At 42.1% G+C, this 20,753-nt stretch overlaps 1 protein-coding gene across 1 annotated transcript; it reads right to left on the bottom strand.

The window, feature by feature from the left end:
• Positions 1-15,164: 15,164 nt before the first annotated feature.
• Positions 15,165-20,354, bottom strand: LOC133898911 (multiprotein-bridging factor 1a-like). The gene is made up of 4 exons (XM_062339720.1): positions 20,046-20,354; positions 17,535-17,618; positions 15,617-15,699; positions 15,165-15,533 (listed from the first exon to the last, which is right to left on the bottom strand). The coding sequence occupies exons 1-4, from the start codon at positions 20,185-20,187 to the stop codon at positions 15,411-15,413; spliced, it is 432 nt and encodes a 143-aa protein (XP_062195704.1). The 5' UTR covers positions 20,188-20,354; the 3' UTR covers positions 15,165-15,410.
• Between the last annotated feature and the right edge of the window lie 399 nt (positions 20,355-20,753).

Here is a 20,753-nt window from a genome sequence, read left to right as displayed (position 1 = left end):
TCCAATCATCTGACTTTGTTGGATTTATGGAACGTAGCATGCTCACGTGCATATTGACATATGGGCTCACTACAAGTAATTATTGCAGAACTGCAAAGTGTGCTTGAGTGAATGAAACATGATCTTTAATATGGATTGAAGTATGACCTATCGTCCGTTTCCCCTTTAGCCTCCCCTCATAGTGAGATATAGGTATATCAATTGCGTTCAGTTTCATGTAGTCAATGCAAAACTCAATGACCTCCTCTGTACTCCATCCTTGGGAAATGCAACCTTCCAGGTGACCTCGGTTACGAATATATTTTTTCGGAACCCCTATGAACCTTTTGAAAGGATACATCTGATGCAGAAACACGGAGCCAAGGCTCTTTATCTCACCCACAATGTCAAAAATTAGATGGAGCATTATATGAAAAAATGTTAGAGGGAAAATTGTCTCAAACTGACATATAGTATGGACCACGTTTTCTTGCAGCTTTGCCAGTTTGTTCGGATCAATGACCTTCTATGAAATTGCGTTGAAGAACGAATACAACTTTATGATTGGGTCTTGGACCTTACCGGCAGGATACCTCTAATTGCAATTGGAAGCATCTACATCATCATCACGTGACAATCATGAGACTTCGTACCAACTAACTTCTTATCTTTCATGTTTACTAAGCTCCTGATGTTGTAGGAGTAACCAGTCGGAGCTTTGACATCACGCAAGCAATCACACAGGCAGATCTTCTCTTCGTTGCTCATAGTGTAGCAATCTATGGGAAGTTTCTTTTTGCCGTTGTCTAATTGTATGTAATGTAGGTCCTTCCTTAGGTTCATTTCTCCTAGGTCCAGACATGCATTTAGTGTATCTTTTGTTTTTTCAGATATGTCTAATAAGGTACCAATCAAGTTATGAAACACATTCTTCTCCACATGCATGACGTCGATTGCATGTTGGACCATAAGATACTTACAATAAGGTAGCAACCAAAATATTGATATCTTTTTTCACATAGGAGCATGTTGCCCAGCCGGGATTTTTGTACTACATGGCCCTTTTCCAAGTACAACTCTAAGTGTCTTCACCATCTTAAATACCTGTACTCCAGTGTGAATCTTTGTAGCTTGACGATGCTCCACTATCCTGTCAAAAGCTCTTTTATTCTTACGATATGAGTGATCTGGACGAAGTAACCTATAGTGACCCATGAAGATCATTTTCTAACTGTTCGTCAGCCACCGCACCCCCGTTTCCTCCAAGCACTGAACACATCCATTATATTGTTTTACAGTCTGCCCAAATAGGTTACCACAAGCGGGCCAATCTAAGATCGTTATGAATAGTATTACGCGCAGGGTGAAATTCTCATATCTGTACTCATCGCATACCCGTACGCTATCTTTCCACAATACAAGAAGATCTTCAACAAATGGTTTGAGTTACACATCGATATCATTGCTTGGTTGATTCGGTCCACTAATCAGCAAAGGCATCATAAGGTACTTCTGCTTCATGCACATCCAAGGTGGAAGGTTGTAAATACAAAGAGTCACAGGCCAAGTGCTATGAATACTTCTCGTATTACCGAAAAGATTCATCCCATTCGTACTCAACCCGAACCTTATATTCCTCACTTCATCTCTGAATTTCTTGTATTTTGAATCGAATCTCCTCCATTGTATGCCATCAGCAGGGTGTCTAAGCATTCCATATTTTTTGCACTATTCGGCGTGCTATCGTATCAACTTGGCATTCGCTCTGTTAGCAAACAATCGCTTCAAATGGGAGATTATAGGGAAATACCAAACCACCTTAACAGGGGGTCTTTTCTTCTTTCTCTTCACCCCCACACCATCGCTTTCGATATCATCAACATGGCGCTTGTACCGTGGTGCATTGCAAACGCAACATGCTTCCAAGTCAGCATCGTCCCCGTGAAACAACATGTAGTTGTTTCCACATGCATATATTTTTTCTACTTCCAATCCCAACAGGCAGACAATCTGATTGGCATGGTACGTATTTTGACACAGCACATTATTTTGACGACACAAAATAATCCACCATGAATCTGGAGCTACCAAAACAAAGCTATCGTCCTTAGCTTTCCAACGCATCAAATAACACCTTATTTGGACTCCATATGAAGTAGTTATGGCTGTTTTAGTGCTGCGCTGTCTGCTGAATCCGAACCGAGTTTCGACTCCGACTTGAATTTGGCTTGAGCCCTGTCCGACTTGACTGTTCCATAGGTGCTTCTCCCATATTCCTAAGCATAAAAAATTCACAAAAATTGAGTAGCATCACATCTTTATAATTAGTAGTATGGACAGCGAGTAACGAATTCACCTCATGAGTTAAACAACATGCACAAGCCCGTATAATTGGTCCTTGTAATGGATCAATCACCGAAGGATCACTTGTAGCGCGTGTATCTAAATGAGTGATGTCCTCACCATCCTCCTCCTCTTGAATTGGAGTCATCCTCGACACAACTTCATCTTCCTCTCCAACATATGGTTTTAAATCCGAAATGTTAAATGTGGGACTAACCCCAAAATCTGCATACAACTCAAGCTTATATGCATTATCATTAATCTTCTCAAGAACTTTACGCAAGTGTAACCAAACAAGATCACCAGGTTCAAAGTTAAATGTTTTCTACCCTGGCTACCATAAGCTCTATATTTCTCATTCATTTTTTAATATTTTCTTTAGTTGTTTCATGCTTCTTTAGAATAAATTCAGCACGTTGTGTAGCATCCAAATTCAGAGTTTCAGAAGGAGGTAAAGGTAGTAAATCAATAGGAGCACGGGGATTGAAACCATACACTATCAGAAACGGACTTACCTTGGTAGTGGAGTGGACAGATCTGTTGTAAGCGAACTCAATATGAGACAAACACTCTTCCCACATCTTCAAATTCTTCTTTAAAATAGCCCGCAACATAGTAGATAATGTGCGATTAACAACCTCCATTTGTCCATCAATTTGGGGATGACATGTAGTAGAGAATAGCAGCTTTGTCCCCAATTTATTCCATAATGTCCTCCAAAAATGATTCAAAAACTTCGCATCACGATCAGAGACAATGGTATTTGGCACTCCATATAAGCGTATAATCTCCCTGAAAAATAAATCAGCTATATATGTAGCATCATCACTCTTGTGATAGGGTATAAAATGTGCCATTTTAGAAAAATGAATCACCACTACAAATATACTATCCCTCCCCCTTTTTGTCCTAGGCAATCCTAAAATAAAGTCCATAAAAATATCCTCCCGAGGTATACTAGAACAGAAAGAGGCATATAAAGATCATATGGATTCAAGCGAGACTTAGCTTTATTGCAAGTAGTGCAGCGTGACATGTAGCGCTCGACATCGCGTCTCATCTTTGGCCAAAAGAAATGAGTGGCAAGCACATCTTCAGTTTTCTTCACTCCAAAATGTCCCATCAAACCTCCTCCATGCGCCTCCTGTAAAAACAAAAGACGAACGGAGCTAACTGGAACGCATAGCTTATTAGCGCGATAAAGAAGTCCATCATTCGGCACATACTTATTCTAAGTTCTCCCTTCTTTACAATTTTGAAAAGCATCTTTAAAGTCCGAATCAGTTGCATACAACTCTTTTATTGTTTCTAAACCAAAGATTTTGTGATCTAGTTGGGACAACATGGTGTAACGTCTAGATAATGCATCCGCAATGACATTGTCTTTACCTTTCTCGTGTTTAATTATGTATAGAAAAGATTCTACGAACTCAACCCATTTAGCATGTCATTTATTCAGTTTAGCTTGACTTCTAATGTGCTTCAAAGATTCATGATCAGAATGAATAATAAACTCCTTAGGCCAAAGATAGTGTTGCCATGTTTCTAAAACTCGAACTAAAGTATACAACTCCTTATCATAAGTCAAATAATTCAGAGATGGCCCATTTAATTTATCACTAAAGTAAGCAACGGGTTTACCTTCTTGAAATAACACTCCTCCCATTCCAATTCCGCTAGCATCACATTCTAACTCAAAAGTCTTACCAAAGTCCGGAAGTTGGAGTAGAGGTGCATGTGTAAGCTTCTCTTTTAGCGTGTTAAAAGCTTCTTCTTGTGCTGGACCCCAATGGAATGGAACACCTTTTTTTGTCAACTCATTAAGGGGCGCAGCAATGGGGCTGAAATCTCTCACAAAACGCCGATAAAACCCTGCAAGACCATTAAAACTTCTCACCTGTGTAATAGTCTCCGGGGTCGGCCAACTCTTGATGGCTTCAATTTTTGATTCATCCAATTCAATTCCCTGTGGAGTAACAACATAGCCAAGAAAACCAACTCGATCGGTGTAAAAGGTGCACTTCTCAAGATTAGCAAACAAACGTGCCTCTCGCAAAGCATCAAAAACAACATGTAGATGATCAATATGTTGTGTATGTGACTTGCTATAGATCAAGATGTCATCGAAATAAACCACCACAAATTTACCAATGAAAGCACGTAGAACCTCATTCATCAATCTCGTAAACGTGCTAGGTGCATTAGTTAAACCAAAAGGCATCATTAACCACTCATATAAACCAAACTTTGTTTTAAAAGTAGTTTTCCATTCATCTCCCAATTTCATTCTTATTTGGTGGTAACCACTACGCAAGTCAATCTTTGTGAACACAATAGAACTACTTAACTCATCAAGCATGTCATCTAGTCTAGGGATAGGATGACGATATCTTATGGTAATGTTATTAATGGCTCTACAATCAACATATATGCACCAACTACCGTCTTTTTTTGGAACCAAAAGAACAGGAACAACACAAGGACTAAGGCTTTCTCGTACATACCCATAGTACAAAAGGTATTGGACTTGCCACTGAATTTCCTTAGTCTCCTCCAGATTGGTCCTATATGCTGCACGGTTTGGCAAAGTCACTCCCAGGATCAAATCAATTTGGTGCTCGATTCCTCTCAAAGGTGGCAGCCCTGGGGGTATCTCGGCTGGAAACACATCCTTATACTCCTACAAAAGGTTAGTGACAGCAGAAGGCAAAGAGGAAGGTATATCATCAAGTGAAAATAAAGCCTCTTTGCATACCAAAGCGTAGCAAGGAATATCATTGTTAACAATTTCAGCAAGATCTGATTTTGTAACAAGCATAACACCACCTTTTAATTTAATGCTTGTGGAACTAGAAGAAGGTGTTGGTTGCTCTTTCTTTGATGAAAAAACATGTTTAGCTACTTGCTCATTTTCAGATTGTAAATCTTGCTCTCTCTTCGCATTTTCAGCTATCGCTTTATCACATTGCACAATCTCACTCGGTGTTAAAGGAAGCAAGGTTATTTTCTTTCCTTTGTGCATAAGTGTGTATTTATTACTTCTACTATGGTGTGTAGCATTAGTATCAAACTCCCAAGGACAGCCTAACAAAAGGGAACATGCTTGCATAGGCACGACATCACAATATGCATAATCATTGTAGGAACCAATGGAAAAATGAACACGAACAGTGTGTGTTACCTTCGCCTTACCACTGTTATTGAGCCATTGAATGTGATATGGACAAGGGTGTGCGCGAGTGGCCAAGCAAAGCTTCTTGACAAAATCTGAACTCACCAAGTTATTGCAACTCCCACCATCAATTATAACTCGAACACGGTAGTCCTAGACAATGAGAAACATCTGAAATAAATTATGGCGTTGAAACTGCTCCGCTTGCTCCATTTGAGCACTCAAAACCCGTTGGATAACAAATGTTCTATTTTTGTAGTCCTCAGTGGCAGCGGCACCTAAAATCTCATCACCATCGCTATCGGTCTTATGATCACCTGCAAGGTTAGCGTGAAGCACAAATTCATCCTCAACATTACTAGTACTGATGTACCCATCGTCCTCGATTGCAACGTAAGCGCCTTGACTGGGGCAATCCTTAATGACATGGCCCTTGCCCTTGCAACGGCGGTACACAATACTCGCTGAACTACTCGTGGAGCCAGTTGAAGGAGTGGTCTTCGTCGCTGGTTGCTGCACAGAAACAGATTTGCTCACCTCGGTTGTATGTGGTGCTAGTGGTGATGGTGCTGTTGTACGCGCCCTATTATCAGTGGGGGCAGCAGACCGTGCTGGAGCGAACGAGGCTGATTTGGCTTTGCCCGATTGCGATCTGGAGGAAAATGAACTCCCAATGTTCCGCGACTTTGGGTAACGTCCCTACAATTCTTTCTCTGCCAACATAGCAAGATGGAACAACCTATCCATGGTATTATAATCTCTATAATCAACCAAGTTCTGAATTTCACGTCGTAACCCCGAATAAAAATGAATCATTGTATCCTCATCATTTTCTTGTATACCACAGCGAAGGACAGCAATGTATAGTTCATTATAGTATTCATTAACAGATCGACTACCTTGATTGAAGCGCTGCAATTTCTGTTTTAAATCTCGGTTGTACTCAGGGGGTATAAATCTACTATGCATGGCATGCTTTAATCTCTCCCAAGTAGTAGGTTCTAATCCAGCATTTACCAACCCATTCCACCAAATAATTGCATAATTAGTGAACTCACTAGTGGCTTGTCTAACTCTTTGTATGTCAGGAACCATGTGAGAATTAAACTTCTGCTCAACCGTCATTTCCCAATCTAAATAAGCATCAGCATCATATGAACCATCAAAAGAGGGTATCTTAAACTTGACCTTAGCGTAGTGATCATCATTACCTCGAACATTACCTCCCATGCGGTGGTTACGATTGTTGTTATTGTTGTTCAGTCGGTGCTGAAGTTGTGCCCTCCAATCTTGTCCCACAAAAACACCAGCATTATCATCTTCATGTCCAGCATTGGGATCATCATTGTCAGAAGCATCTTCTTCCTGTGGATCCCGCAGCTCAATGTCGTTCACCCGTGTGACTAGATTAGCAATGCTTGCTCTCACGTCGTTCATCCTTGTGACAATGTCGTTCAATGTTTGATTCTGTCTTACCATCATGTTGTTCAATGCTTGATTCTGTTGCTGAACGAGGGTGTTAAGTTCTCCCTTGGAGACACAGTCCTTGAAATACGTCGGATCATCTGCCATGGTTAGTAGAAAGCAAAGGACAAAACAAAATTATCCCTATCACTATTAGGCAGTGGAATCACACACACTCAAGCATCTTACCACGCTCTTACAAGTGTTCTTACCAACGCAACAGGTGGAACAATCAGATTGAACGTCCCTATCACTATTAGGTAGTGGCTCGACTTGTTGGTGGGGGTGGGGGTGATGGGAGAGCGGCACGACAAATAGCACGGGCGTTGAACTAAGACCAAGAACACTACTCTAGACCAGCAACAAGACTCGACCACGATGGACACAAACTCAACAACGTGATACCAAAAACGAAACTGCAAGGCCCAAAGGGTTGTAGGACAGTGAACAAGGGAAATATTTTTGGCTTTTTGTAGACTCTAGGTGATGAAAACATAACTAATCTAAGGGAAAAATGAAATTACCTAGCGGGCAACCTGAAAATCTGATACCAATTGATGAGAGGATTATGCCCAATATTCCGTTAGGTAATGGTAAGTCGATTGGTGGAGACTCGACGTTGACGATCCAAGGCTTCCGATCAGGACAGAACGCAACCCTTGCGATCGCTACACCACTGCTCTGTTGGTTATCAACCACGCGCAGCACGATTGACCTCGCCAAGAATGCTAATTCTTGCAAGCGAATCGAGAACGCAAGCAAGAACACGGAAGAACACAATCTGAAATTGCAAATATGATTAAGCTCACGAGTTGGAGTTTCACAAACCGAGCGACGATGAAACTGTTCAATGGCAGATTAATCTAAGCAAACCCCCAAAAGTCTATGACGATGGCTGCTAGATATATGAAGAGGGGTGTGCTAGGGTTTTGGGCGACCAGGGGGGCGTCCACAACTTGGTCTTAGACCTGAACACGTTTACAAGGCCTGATATGGCCCAAAATTGTGACACAGCACATTGTTTTGATGACACAAAATAATCCACCGTGAATCTGGAGCTGGGACCAGTACCAAAACAAAGCTATCATCCTTAGCTTTCCAACGCATCAAAGAACACCTTATTTGGAATCCATATGAAGTAGTTATGGCCGTTTTAGTGCTGCGCTGTCTGCTGAATCTGAACCAAGTTCCGACTCCGACTTGAAGTTGGCTTGAGCCCCGTCCGACTTGGCTATTCCATAGGTGCTTCTCCCATATTCCTAAACATCAAAAATTCACAAAAATTGAGTAGCATTCCATCCTCATAATTAGTAGTATGGATAGCGAGTAACAAATTCACCTCATGAGTTAAACGACGTGCACGAGCCCGTGTAATCAGTCCTTGTAATGGATCAATCACTGGAGGATCACTTGTAGCGCGTGTATCTAAATGAGTGATGTCCTCATCACCTTATACATATTGATGCATGTGGACCAGTGAGCTCTATCGCTAGAGGTGGTTTTCAGTACTTCATTATTTTTACCGATGACTTTAGTAGATATTGTTACATCTACCTAATGAGGCACAAGTTTGAGTCCTTTGAAAAGTTTAAGGAGCTTCGGAATGAAACACAAAATTAACTTGGCAAGACAATTAAATTTTTACGATCTGATCATGGAGGTGAATATTTGAGCCATGAGTTTGGTGATCATCTAAAGCAATGTGGAATTGTTCCACAGTTGACTCCACCGGGGACGCCTCAATGTAATGGAGTGTCCGAACGAAGTAACCAGACTTTGTTGGACATGGTCCAGTCCACGATGAGCCAATCTGATCTTCCATTATCCTTCTGGAGATACGCTCTAGAAACTATTGCGTTCACCTTAAATAGGATTCCATCTAAAGCTGTAGAGAAGACACCATATGAGATATGGACCGGACTTTGTTGGACATGGTTCGGTCCATGATGAGTCAATCTGATCTCTCATTATCCTTCTGGGGATACGCTCTAGAAACTGTTGTGTTGACTTTAATTAGGGTTCCATCTAAAGCTGTAGAGAAGACACCATATGAGATATGGACCGGAAAGTGTCCTAGGTTGTCTTTCCTTAAGATCTGGGGTTGTATGTCCTATGTAAAATGTTTGAAATTAGATAAGCTCACTCCCAAATCAGATAAATGCTTCTTTGTGGGGTCTCCTAGGGAGACCAAATGATATTACTTTTATAATTGGGAAGAAGGAAAAGTGTTTATCGCCTGGAACTGTGCTTTTCTGGAGGAAGAGTTTCTCTCAAGGAGTATCAGTGGGAGCACGATGGAACTCAAAGAGATTCAGAAACCATCAAAAAGTGTTTCAGCTCCTACTGAACCATAATTGGATGTTGCAGAACATGTTGTGGAGACACCAGCCCCATGACAGTCGGAAAGGATCAATCGCGCACTTGAAATATTTATATTCCTAACCACGGAGCAGCGCGATATATTATTGTTGGAAAATGATGAACCTAAGACCTACTTGGAAGCGGTGGTGGGACTGGACTTTGAGAGATGGCTTGGAAACATGAGATCTGAGATAGAATCCTTGCACGATAATCAAGTTTGGAACTTGGTTGATCCACCTGATGATGTCAAAGCAGTTGAGTGCAAATATGAGTGCAAATAGGTTTATAAGAAAAAAGTAGACATTGATGGAAATGTTCACATCTATAAGGCACGATTGGTGGCAAAAGATTTCAGGCATATTCAAGGTGTTGATTATGATGAAACATTTTTGTCTGTCGCAATGCTAAAGTCTATCTGGATATCCTAGCAATTGTCGTGTATTATGACTATGAGATATGGCAGATGGATGTTAAAATAGCTTTTCTTAATGGAAATCTAAGTGAGGACGTGTACATGACACAGCCTAATGGTTTTGTCCATCCGAAAAATGCTAGGAAGATATGCAAGCTGTAAAAATCCATCTATGGGTTGAAGCAAGCTTCTTGGAGTTGGAATCTTTTGTTTTGATGAGGTGGTAAAAGGTTTTGTTTCATCAAGAATGAAGAAAAGCTTTGTGTTTACAAAAAGGCTAGTGGGAGTGCATTTGTGTTTCTAGTCTTGTATGTAGATGATATATTATTGATCGGGAATGATATTAAGATGTTTTATGCTGTCAAATCTTCATTGCAAAAGATTTTTTCAATTAAAGACCTAGGAAAGGCAGCATACATATTGGGCATAAAGATATATAGAGATAGGTCGAGAAGGCTGATCGGATTAAGCCAGAGTACATACATCAACAAGGTATTGAAAAAGTTCAATATGCAGGATTTCAAAAAGTTTCTCGCCAATGTCACATGGGCTTGAGAAAATGAGTGTGATCCCGTATGCTTCTCCTATCGGATCCATCATGTATGCCATGTTTTGTACACGCCCAGATGTCTCCTATGCTCTAAGTGTTACATGTAGATACCAATGAAATCCTGGTGAAGATCACTGGGTAACAGTAAAGAATATCCTCAAGTACTTGAAAAGAACTATGGATATGTTCCTAGTCTATGGAGGTGAGGAGGAGCTCGTTGTAAATGGTTACACCGATGCTAGCTTCCAAACCGATAAGGATGATTCGAGATCGCAATCTGGTATTGTGTTTTGCCTCAATGGAGGAGCAGTGAGTTGGAAGAGTTCCAAGCAAGAAACGGTGGTCGATTCCACGACGGAGGCTGAGTATATCACAGCTTCTAAAGCTGCAAAGAGGGCTGTTTGGATCAGAAAGTTTGTTTCTGAGTTAGGTCTGGTGCATAGTGCTTCTAGTCCAATGGATCTCTATTGTAATAATAGTGGAGCCATTGCGCAAGCCAAAGAACCTAGGTCGCATCAGAAGTCCAAGCACATACAGCGGCACTATCACCTTATTCAAGAGATTTTAGATCAGGGTGACATGAAGATATGCAAGGTGCACACGGATTTGAATATTTCTGATTCGTTGACAAAGCCACTCCCGCGGCCAAAGCATGAGGCGCACATGAGAGCTATTGGTATTAGATACTTACATGATTGAATCTAGTGCAAGTGGGAGACTAAAGGTGATATGCCCCAGAGGCAATCATAAAGATGATTATATCACATGTTTATATTAATGTACTTTTGAATAATATGTTATTTCAAGAATGACTACCTTTTATATTGATTAGCAAGTATGTGACTTGTTCATGAAACTCTTTGTTTATGTCACAATGTTATTCTTAGTCAATCCCTGGTCGCATATCATTGTGATGATACATAAGACCAACACATGTATTGATTGATGATCGTGTTTCATGGATCATAGGTTTAGAGATACCAAGTCAATAATGTGGACATTTATGTTAGAGAACATGATGTTGGATAGACCCACCTTGAGATACTACTAGGATTGTTATTTATGATGTGTCATCAGTTGTTATCTCAAATGGTGTACCTGCATGTTCTTTAGACTTGAGATCGTCATTGATTCCCAGAATGTGTAGCGGCATACTTTGAGGCTGCCAAATGTTATTCCGCAACTGCGTAGTTATAAACGTAGTTTTTGGGCTTGTCATGAAACATGTCGTGGGGTGTGAGCGACCAAGGTGGAATTTGCCCCTCCTTGATAACGGGAGAGATATCTCTGGGCCCCTCGAGGTAGTTGGATCGAGAAAGTGCATGGCCATGCCAATATGATTAAAAAGTTAGTCATGATGAATCCACTACTTGATCGAGTGAATGGTCGAGCTATCACTAGGGTGGCACGTATCTCGCCTTGAGCTTGACTGGTATCGTGAGGCGAAGGGATCGGTGCATGTGTATATCAAAGTTCAACCGATATGATCTTTTGTGTATACTCGGAAGTCAACATGTCCTGTTAGGGACCGCTATTGATTTCGGTTTGTACATGAACCTAACGGGTCACACACTTAATGGGTTGGAACAAAACATGCGAATTGGATTCGTATATAGGTTTTGATTGGATTGTGATCCTTGAGAAGTTAGAGTCCTATAGGGCTTCCAATGTGGGAGCCTATTGGCGAGCTCTATAGAAGGAAAGGCGTGGGTAGGGTGTGCTAAGGTTGAGCTATTCCGAAACCCTAGCCGTAGCCTTCTACATGATCTCCCAAAACTCTAGCCGCTCGTGTGGTGCTAGCACATCGGCGCTCGGAGTTTCTACCAGTACGTGTGGATACTATAGAGGCGCTGCTGCTATTGCGGTGCTGATCTTCTCGGCGAGTTGATCGCGACGTGTTCGGACTGGTCGCCGGCCGTGACGAACTGATCGACATACCTGTTCATCTGATCGTGAAGCACAACGCGACCACTCGGATTTGGTCGGACAGAATGGCACGACCACTCAAAACTAGTCGAGGAACTGGTCGAGGAGCACTACCACATACTCGGAGTTGGTCGGGGAGTGTGACCACCTACGCGGGGCTGGTCGTGGATCTGATCGAGAAGCTGCTCAAGGAGTTTGACGCGAACGACGTTGGATTAGTCTACTCTAACTCTTCTTCCACTGCACTACTTGTCGAGTGGTAACAATCTATTATCTCTTACTAGCATGGTTTCCTGGGTGAATGCGGTAGGAAAATTTTGTTTTAGGCTAGCGTAGTCTGCCCGTTACCCAACAACGTAGACGAAGAAGAGTATGCAAACATCAATGACGGCTACGATGAGGCTGAGGTGATGAGGCGCACAGATGTTGAACGGTCAAAAATGAGGCTACATGAGCTCGATGAAGAGTTGTGGGATAAGTACCTCACTACATGCGGTAATATACAGGTTCCTGCACAATACGTGTGCGGCGTACTGGCTATGTAGGGGCCTATGGCACATGGAATGGCACAAGAGTACGTGTGCAGCAAGCCCTACCTCCATAGATGAAACTTTCAAGAGATCCACTGGGAATATCTAGATGAGAAGCCTTCATCTTTCCCACCTACCTAGTAGATATTTTCTTGCACCTATCAATCTATCTTTCCATAATACATGCTTCGTTTAGTGATGGAGTACTACATGCCATTGTAACTTATCATAAAATGTGTATAAGTCGATGCATATTGCCTTATGTACTATACCCATAGACAGGCAATGAATACTTACGATGACCCTTATTTGTGATGTACTTTACTTTCTTCAATGAAATAGCTAGGTTTTATCATTGTACCAATATATTTTTTTTAAGCTCAATGCTTTCATAGGATTCCCTGCCTTCTATGTAAAGGTAACAATAACTCCTTGCTAAACTTTTTCAGAATGAAATGACCACACCAAGCAACAACTTTCATAGCGAATCTCTGTCATGCATCAATGCCATAACTTTTCCAGCAAATACTATGCTGCAACCCCCATGCAAGCCTATGCACTCAGTCCATACACCAACCCCAACCACTATAAATAACCCCATTCTCATCTATTGATACACTACTCCTTTCTCAGCTCTCTCAACTGCAATGTCTTCCTCAGCTTCACTAAGCCCACCTAAGAAATATTAGAGATTTTTCATCCCCTAGGGGTCAAACCACCGATGTGCTTCTGGGACGATCCTTGTAGATTTTGCGAGTCCTATGACATCTCCTACACATATGACCTATGCTTCTTTATGTGTGCCAACTAATAGTATGACAAGCCTTAACATGAACTGTACAAGTATATACCGGTATAGCGACATAGATCACTCTAGTTTCTACTTAGTTAGTTCGCTGTATGTCACAGCATTATCTATGAACTGGTTGATTTATCAGATATTCAGATTATGTAATAAGTGGTTGAGCCGTTATTTTGTGATTTCTCCATTGCTTGTTATCTTTTTTATTGATCTACTCTGCTGCTGTTAGGACATTTAATGGAATAATGGTTTATTGGACTACTCGGGCATCTGGGCTACACTTGTTATGTAAGCATGATGTATCTATCTATTAATTATTCTATTTATTTGTATCTATGTACTGATTTTGTGATTCATTCTCCAGTTACTACCAGCTAGTTGCCTGGTTCATTATGCTAGGAGGGAGCACGGAAGATTGAATATGTATGTATTGTTGTATCAATACTGAACCAATCAGGTAATCACATTCCTTTTAAGCAATGGTTATTCCTGTATTTTTGTGATATATATACATATATATTATATATACACGTATCACCGTATCGGTGTTTTTGGAAAATTGGCATATCGGAGTATCACCATATCACGTATCCGTATCGGAGTATCCGGGCAACCTAGCCGATAGGTTCTACGCGTCCGCCTATCGGCACACCGAGTGCTAGCAGACCTCCACAGTGCGCTGAAAATCAACGTGGCACTGAGCTTGCACTGGGCCCACCACTGTCAGCACTCCAAAGTGCCGATAGGACCTATGGCTCATTGTCGCGTTGGATGTTGGCATACGGAGTGCCGACAGGTATTTATTTCTGTAAATTTTAGATTTTGAATAATATTTTTGAATTTTTCAATAAAATAATATTATTTTAAAAAAATCACGCCTACACCCCCTCCCTTCTGTTCGCCAAAGTCGTCACCGACAGCATTGAACAGCGGTGGCGGTGATGTTCCCATGAAGTGCTAGGGTGTGGCGTCCGAGCTCCGTCGGTTAGGGTCCATCGTGTCGGCTCAAGGAGCATCACGGAGAGGACGCAAGTTGCGACATCACATCGAAGAGGCTCTGGTGGCAGCGCAGATCTAGCAGGGGCACTGGTGATGGCAGGGCAGAGCTCCGTCACGAGAGGGAGGTGGTGAAGGCGGCATGGGGTCAGTTGTGGTCGATGGAAAGGTTGGTGAATTGGGGCTATTTGTCGCATACGCGACACAGTATTTCCGGTTCCAATCCCCCTTCAATGGTTGCTGACGAGTTCTATTTTCTTCTCGCTCTTTTCTGTCCTCTCCAGCTAACCTCGGAGAAACTCTGGCCGGGGAGATTAGCATGATGGGGAATCTCCACCTCGCCGCCAGGGATCTAATCCACAGCGGAGCCACGCTCAGCAACGAGAGACGCGGACAGCATTGCTTCCCACCTTAACGACGGGGCTGCCAGTTCAGGGCTCGAGGCAGGGCCAGTTTGGTATCTGCAGGCCCAGGCCCAGACCCTCCCCGTCGCCACCGCTCATTACCTATTCCCAGCCCCAATAACCCCTAATCCAAATGCCGCCATGGTATAGCTTTGACAACTATTACCATCGTGTTCACCTTAAACTATGGTATACAACTCAGTAACAAATACGAAAATACACCCGTTCCAAGCAACTGACGTATTAGCAATTGCCACCAACCACGCAGGTTATCATACCAGCTCGCAGGTTCAGCACAACTCGTAACACAGTAGGGCATATGACACATGAGAGGAGCAGCATGACAAGGTCTACGACAGAACTGTTATTCACTCATGTACCAACAAAAACAGCTTGCATGACCATAAAACCCAGCATAGATGATAAGCAGACATATCGCCTTGTCTTCAACTTGTTGCTCCGGGGATTGATTTACTTTTTACCACCACGCAGCTTTGTTCCCAGGGCCCTCTCAAGCTTGCCAATGATTTGCTGGTTGGGAATCGCCTTGCCCGACTCATACTCCTGGATCACCTGTGGCTTCTCATTGATCATCTGGATGACAAATAGCACACATTCATCGCATTAGAAGGTCAAACAAAGATCTCTTTCTCAGGTCTCAAGATTCAACAAGATACCTGAGCAAGCTGTGCCTGGGTCAGCTTCTTATCCAGCCTTGCTTGCATAAGATTTTTCTTCAGGTCACTTGAGACACGCTCATCTAGCATCAGGTGAGAAAAGCATGAGTAATTATCAGAATACTAGTCCTGAAAAGACATGCACGTTAAGTGCATTGTGCAATCTTCTGCATAGAACTCAAATCATGCTTACTTTGGACTACATTTTTGGAATAACCCACAGATATTGTAATATGTATCCCATGACATTCAAATATTTAATACTACAATGTAATCAATTAATTATCCGTTTCAAGGCAATCTAATTGTTTGTTAGCAGGTTGCGATGCTGCACCAATCTAGAGAATCCAAGTTACTCTTGCTGCAACGAACCAATTTATATTAGGCCATACCTAACTGAAGGTGTCATCCTGATTCCTCTACATGTCATTCATTTTCAATTTTCATTTAAGAGGCAAACTCATATATACAAAAATAACAGAGCCTGACGAATCAACCTCTAAGAAGACCAGAAAATACAAATAGAATTCACTTCACAGAATTGTAAGCTCTATTCTAATGTTACAATAACTAGTGAGTATAAACCAACCACCATCACAAAAGAAACGAAGTCATGAAGTAAAAATAAATTGAGACTTAGCATTTCACATGAATGGATATTTCAATTACAATGGGAATTTTATTCATTTTAATATGTTGAAATTACAAGATAGAATCCAAAGCTTGAGCTCTTACACGGTGTCACACAGAATTATCAACCCAAATGACGTCTAAGAAAAACAGATTGAAAGGGAATTTGGAAATCTGTTTTATTATAGACAATAACAACAGGCCAATGGCAGAGCTCAAGATTCTAACATGAAACAACTTATTCCCCAGTCCCCTCAACTTAGAATGCATGGCTCTAATCATTCTTCATAGTTATGAGGAATGAACCCGCAACCATTATTTTCCATGTTTAATGAAAAATGGTTTGGAGTACATCAGCACAAGAGGGATGTCTCAAAACCAGTGTTTAGAAATATGGAGTTAAATTTGTCCTGTAAGATAAGCCATAGTTACTTTCTATGATGATTGATGAGCATTATTGAACATGAAGACTGGCATCATGTACATTCTGATATGATGTGCTTGCAGCTCATGTCTTAGGATCGAACTACACCACGAAGCAAAAAAAAAAAAAAAGAAAAGAAATTACGCCAACGAATTCAGGTTGACCATTCGTGCAAGATGCTCATACAAACAAATACATTGCTATTGAAACCTCAATGAATTCACAAGGACACTCATCCAAATAGCTGTATCACTAATTACAGAAGACACTCACAAGAACTTGAACGACAAAACATATAACGGTTTCCCCACTATTCACACAACATCAGTTAAAAGTATCAAATGTTACCATAGGTAAATGCAAAAGAGGAAAGTAACGTCACCACAAAGTACTGTAACAATACCGAAAAATAAAATTAAAAAATATCATAAGCTTGAAGCAGAATATGTGGTACAGAAAAACAATCCTCTCTGCCAAGATTGTGTTAGACATCTATAAGTATAAAAAACGTGTGCATCAGAGTCACTAATACAGTGAGAGGCTTTAATATTAGGGTTAAGATTCCATCTCAAGGCACAAAGGGGCAATCACAGCGGTGAGCAAGCTACAAGACAACTGCTCTAGTTCCTAAATCATCTCTACCTATCAACACTGAATCAAGTACCCCAATTTAACTACAGAGTGATGATATTCACAATGAATAAGTACTGCACCTAGGTCCTAAATCATTCCTCGGATATCAACAATGAACCAACTACCTCAGTTCATCTACGGAGTGATAAACTTCACGATGGATAAGTAGGCAAAAAAGCATCAGGAGAATATGTTAACAAACGGGAGGGTGAGAGATTGATGATTGCTCACGAGCAAGGTTCTCGGTGTCATCATCGAGCCGCTTGGTGTTGAGTGATGTACCACTGGATGCCGCCTTGTTCGTCCCAGCGTTGTCTGCAATCAAGAAAATTGTCAAAACACAGATCAACCAGAAACAGAGAAAAGGAAGGTGAAGAAAGATCAAACTAGTTAATCAGCCCATTCAAAAATAGAGTATACCGTTTCAAAAATCTTCAATAAAAGAATTCAAATACAAGAACAAGTGAAGAACTCACAAATTTGGAAGTAAAGAAATACCAGCAAATAAATCTAGGTAAAATCTAATTATCAAGTGTGCATGCCTGTGCATTCCCGTCCGCACGAGAGCTAAGCCATTGGATGCAAATCCAATACTCCGCAAGACCCGTGGAAGTTTCAACACTAGCTCCGCCCACACAGTCGCTTCGGCGACAATGCTCAAGGATCCACTCGTGACCCCTCCACACCACAAATTTCTCTCTAGTGACCTCCCATGGAGAACCATGTACGCTGCAGCCGCTCACTGTGCCATCGCCTGTGCGGGAGGAGGTGGGCGCACTAGCGGATGGGGCTGGAGGGATAAGTTCGTTGTTTGAGGAAGCACGGTACAAGTGCTCTTTGGCACCCATGGTTCTATGCTTTTCACTGGATTTTCTTGCAAATATGCAATAATTTACTTCTCCAACTGTATGGATTTGCTTCAATATATCTACTGATTTTTCTCTCTGATATGAATTTGCACACCTTGCTCACGAATTTAACAGAACTGCTCATGCCAATGCAGCAATTTGCTTGTGCAAATTGTATGAATTTGCTTGCAAATAGGGAATAACTTGCTCCACCAAATTTTGTTCAAAGGTTTTTCTTGCTTAGATTTGTTATTAGCAAGGTTTGCTCCACACATTGTTTTGATTTTTTCTTGAAAATATGGAACAGATTGATGTGATTTGCCTTCACATGGTTGTATTTTTGCTTCTGAATCCATCATAGTTGATTCATAGTAATCATGGTGTCGCCTTCTCGTCGCCGTATCAACGTGGCAGAAATCTGGGTCTCAAAACGCCACGGCGCGAGCATGTGTGGCGTCCGCCATATAGGATTGGCGTCGCCATGGCGGCGAGAAGGCGTCATGTGGCGACTGCGGACTGGTGGGCGCCATACCTGTTCGGACGTGCGTTGTTAGCACCGCTGCTCCTGCCTGAGATCCATCCCTTCGCTCCCGCCACCAGCCACTGAGATCCAGCCATGAGGTCGTCCGCTGTCGCCTGGTGCCCCGGCCCCCGATGACGCGCGCTCGTTGTCAAGGTTGGTGAGAGCTGAGAATTGAGAAGGGCAGATGGGTGGGGCGGTTTGTCGCTCACGGGGATTGTTGCGAGGTTTTGGGGTTGAGATTGAGACCAGGTGGTGTTGCCTGTCAGCTTCGTTACGTATACACATTTGCATGTATCCGTCTGCCACTTTTGCACCTAGATCCCCTTGATTCCTACGTATTTCTGTTCTCGTCCATGCTCAAAGGTTATTTTGTATTTTGTCAAAAGCAAAAATGCATCTGACTTCTATTCTCTCTTCTCCTCCGCCGATTGCTTCCTTAACTAATTTGGCATAGTCATTACATCTCATTCCACATGGAATGAAACAAGAAAAGTAAACATTCAACATAGTCTACACAACGTTGTAAAACAAATTTCGAACGTGGATGTTTCTAACAATCTCAATGAATTTGCAATGGATGACTTTTGAGGGATGAGAGATTTGAAGCTTTGAGAGATGAGAGAGTTCTATATGCCTTTTGTGCTACATTTACATTGTTATCTTGAATTCTTAATATCCTAGACTATAACTTTTAAGCTACATTTACATTGCCATTTGCCAATATAATTTTCTAATATCCTAGACTATGATGCGGGTATTTGCCACACCGATGTGTGTATGGAGTCGCTACGCCGCAAGCTATAAGCCTATAAAGGTGGTGGATAGCTGCGGCTCAACAACTATGGAATCCATTCTGATACGGTTATTTTTTTTAATAAAACTGCTTATGTACGTGAGTGTACAGGAAAGAATATATGGATTTTTATAAAAATTTTGCTCCGTTTTTTGCCACAATGAAGTGGGGTAAAAAGATTTGAGTGCTGAGAACTGAATGTTAAATATCAAAAAAATGGAAAGGGGAGGAGACCAACTTTTTACCGAATGACGGGTGTACATGCTAAACCGCTATAACATGCACGCCCGAAATTTAGCAGCGCGCATAAGTCCATTAGAACAAGAGATCAACAGCACCGATCAAATCTTTCCGAAACCCTAGATGGCAAAACAAGAAAAAAGAAACCCCAATATAGTACACAAAACACTTCGAAAAATAAATGAAGAAAAAAAATAAGAAACCCTAGGCGTCCAATCCAATCATCCATCAATCGAACAGCACGACCGGAGAAAAGACGGACGAAATCGAACAAATCGCGAGAACCCCCAAATCGATCCGAGGAAAACACGGGGGTCAATTGAAGGCTAGGGCCTTACGTTTCTTCATGGTATCGATCTCGGCGCCGGAGCGCCGGGCGGCGTTGACGGCCTTCTCATCCTTCTTGGCGGCGGCAGTCGGCGCCTTCTTCCGCACCACCACCGGCTCCCAGTCCTGCCTGATCGGCCCGATCCCCGCCATCTCTCTCTCCTCGCTGACTCCCCGGTCCCACAAGGCAGCCTCTCGCGGGTCTCTCCTCTCTCTCTATCTCTCTCTCTCTCAACACGCAACGCAGCTCAGGGAACAGGCGAGGCGGAGGACCAAGAAGACGAAATGGAGGCGGAGGGGAAGAAGGTTCTGGAGTCGCGATCGATGGGCACAGGGGATAAATAATATCGCGAACGGAATTGCGGGTGACAGGTGGGACCTGGTTGGATGGGATCAGTGTGTCAATGAGTAGTCTGTTGCTGGTTTTTGGTATTATGCCGGAGTGTTGGATGGGACAGGTAGCCCCTTGTTTCTGGTTTGGATAAGGTTCCGGCGTATCATTTCAGTGGAATTTTTTATATATTTTTTAAAAATATTTGTAAGACTGACTATCTTCAACGGTTTTTTTTCAGGGATCAGAATCCCTTCACGACGGGATTTTTCGTTCCCTTGACGGTTCCCATCACGACGGGATTCCCAGGGTCATTCCCTTCAGGATTGGATTCTCTCTCTTTTCCCTTCACGATTCCCCTCGAAGGGAAGCTGTTGGAGATGAGAGA

This window comes from Phragmites australis, chromosome 18 (assembly GCF_958298935.1).
Source record: "Phragmites australis chromosome 18, lpPhrAust1.1, whole genome shotgun sequence".
Classification (NCBI taxonomy): domain Eukaryota; kingdom Viridiplantae; phylum Streptophyta; class Magnoliopsida; order Poales; family Poaceae; genus Phragmites; species Phragmites australis.
Note: the sequence above shows the minus strand (reverse complement) of the source record. Positions and strands in the feature narration are given on the sequence as shown.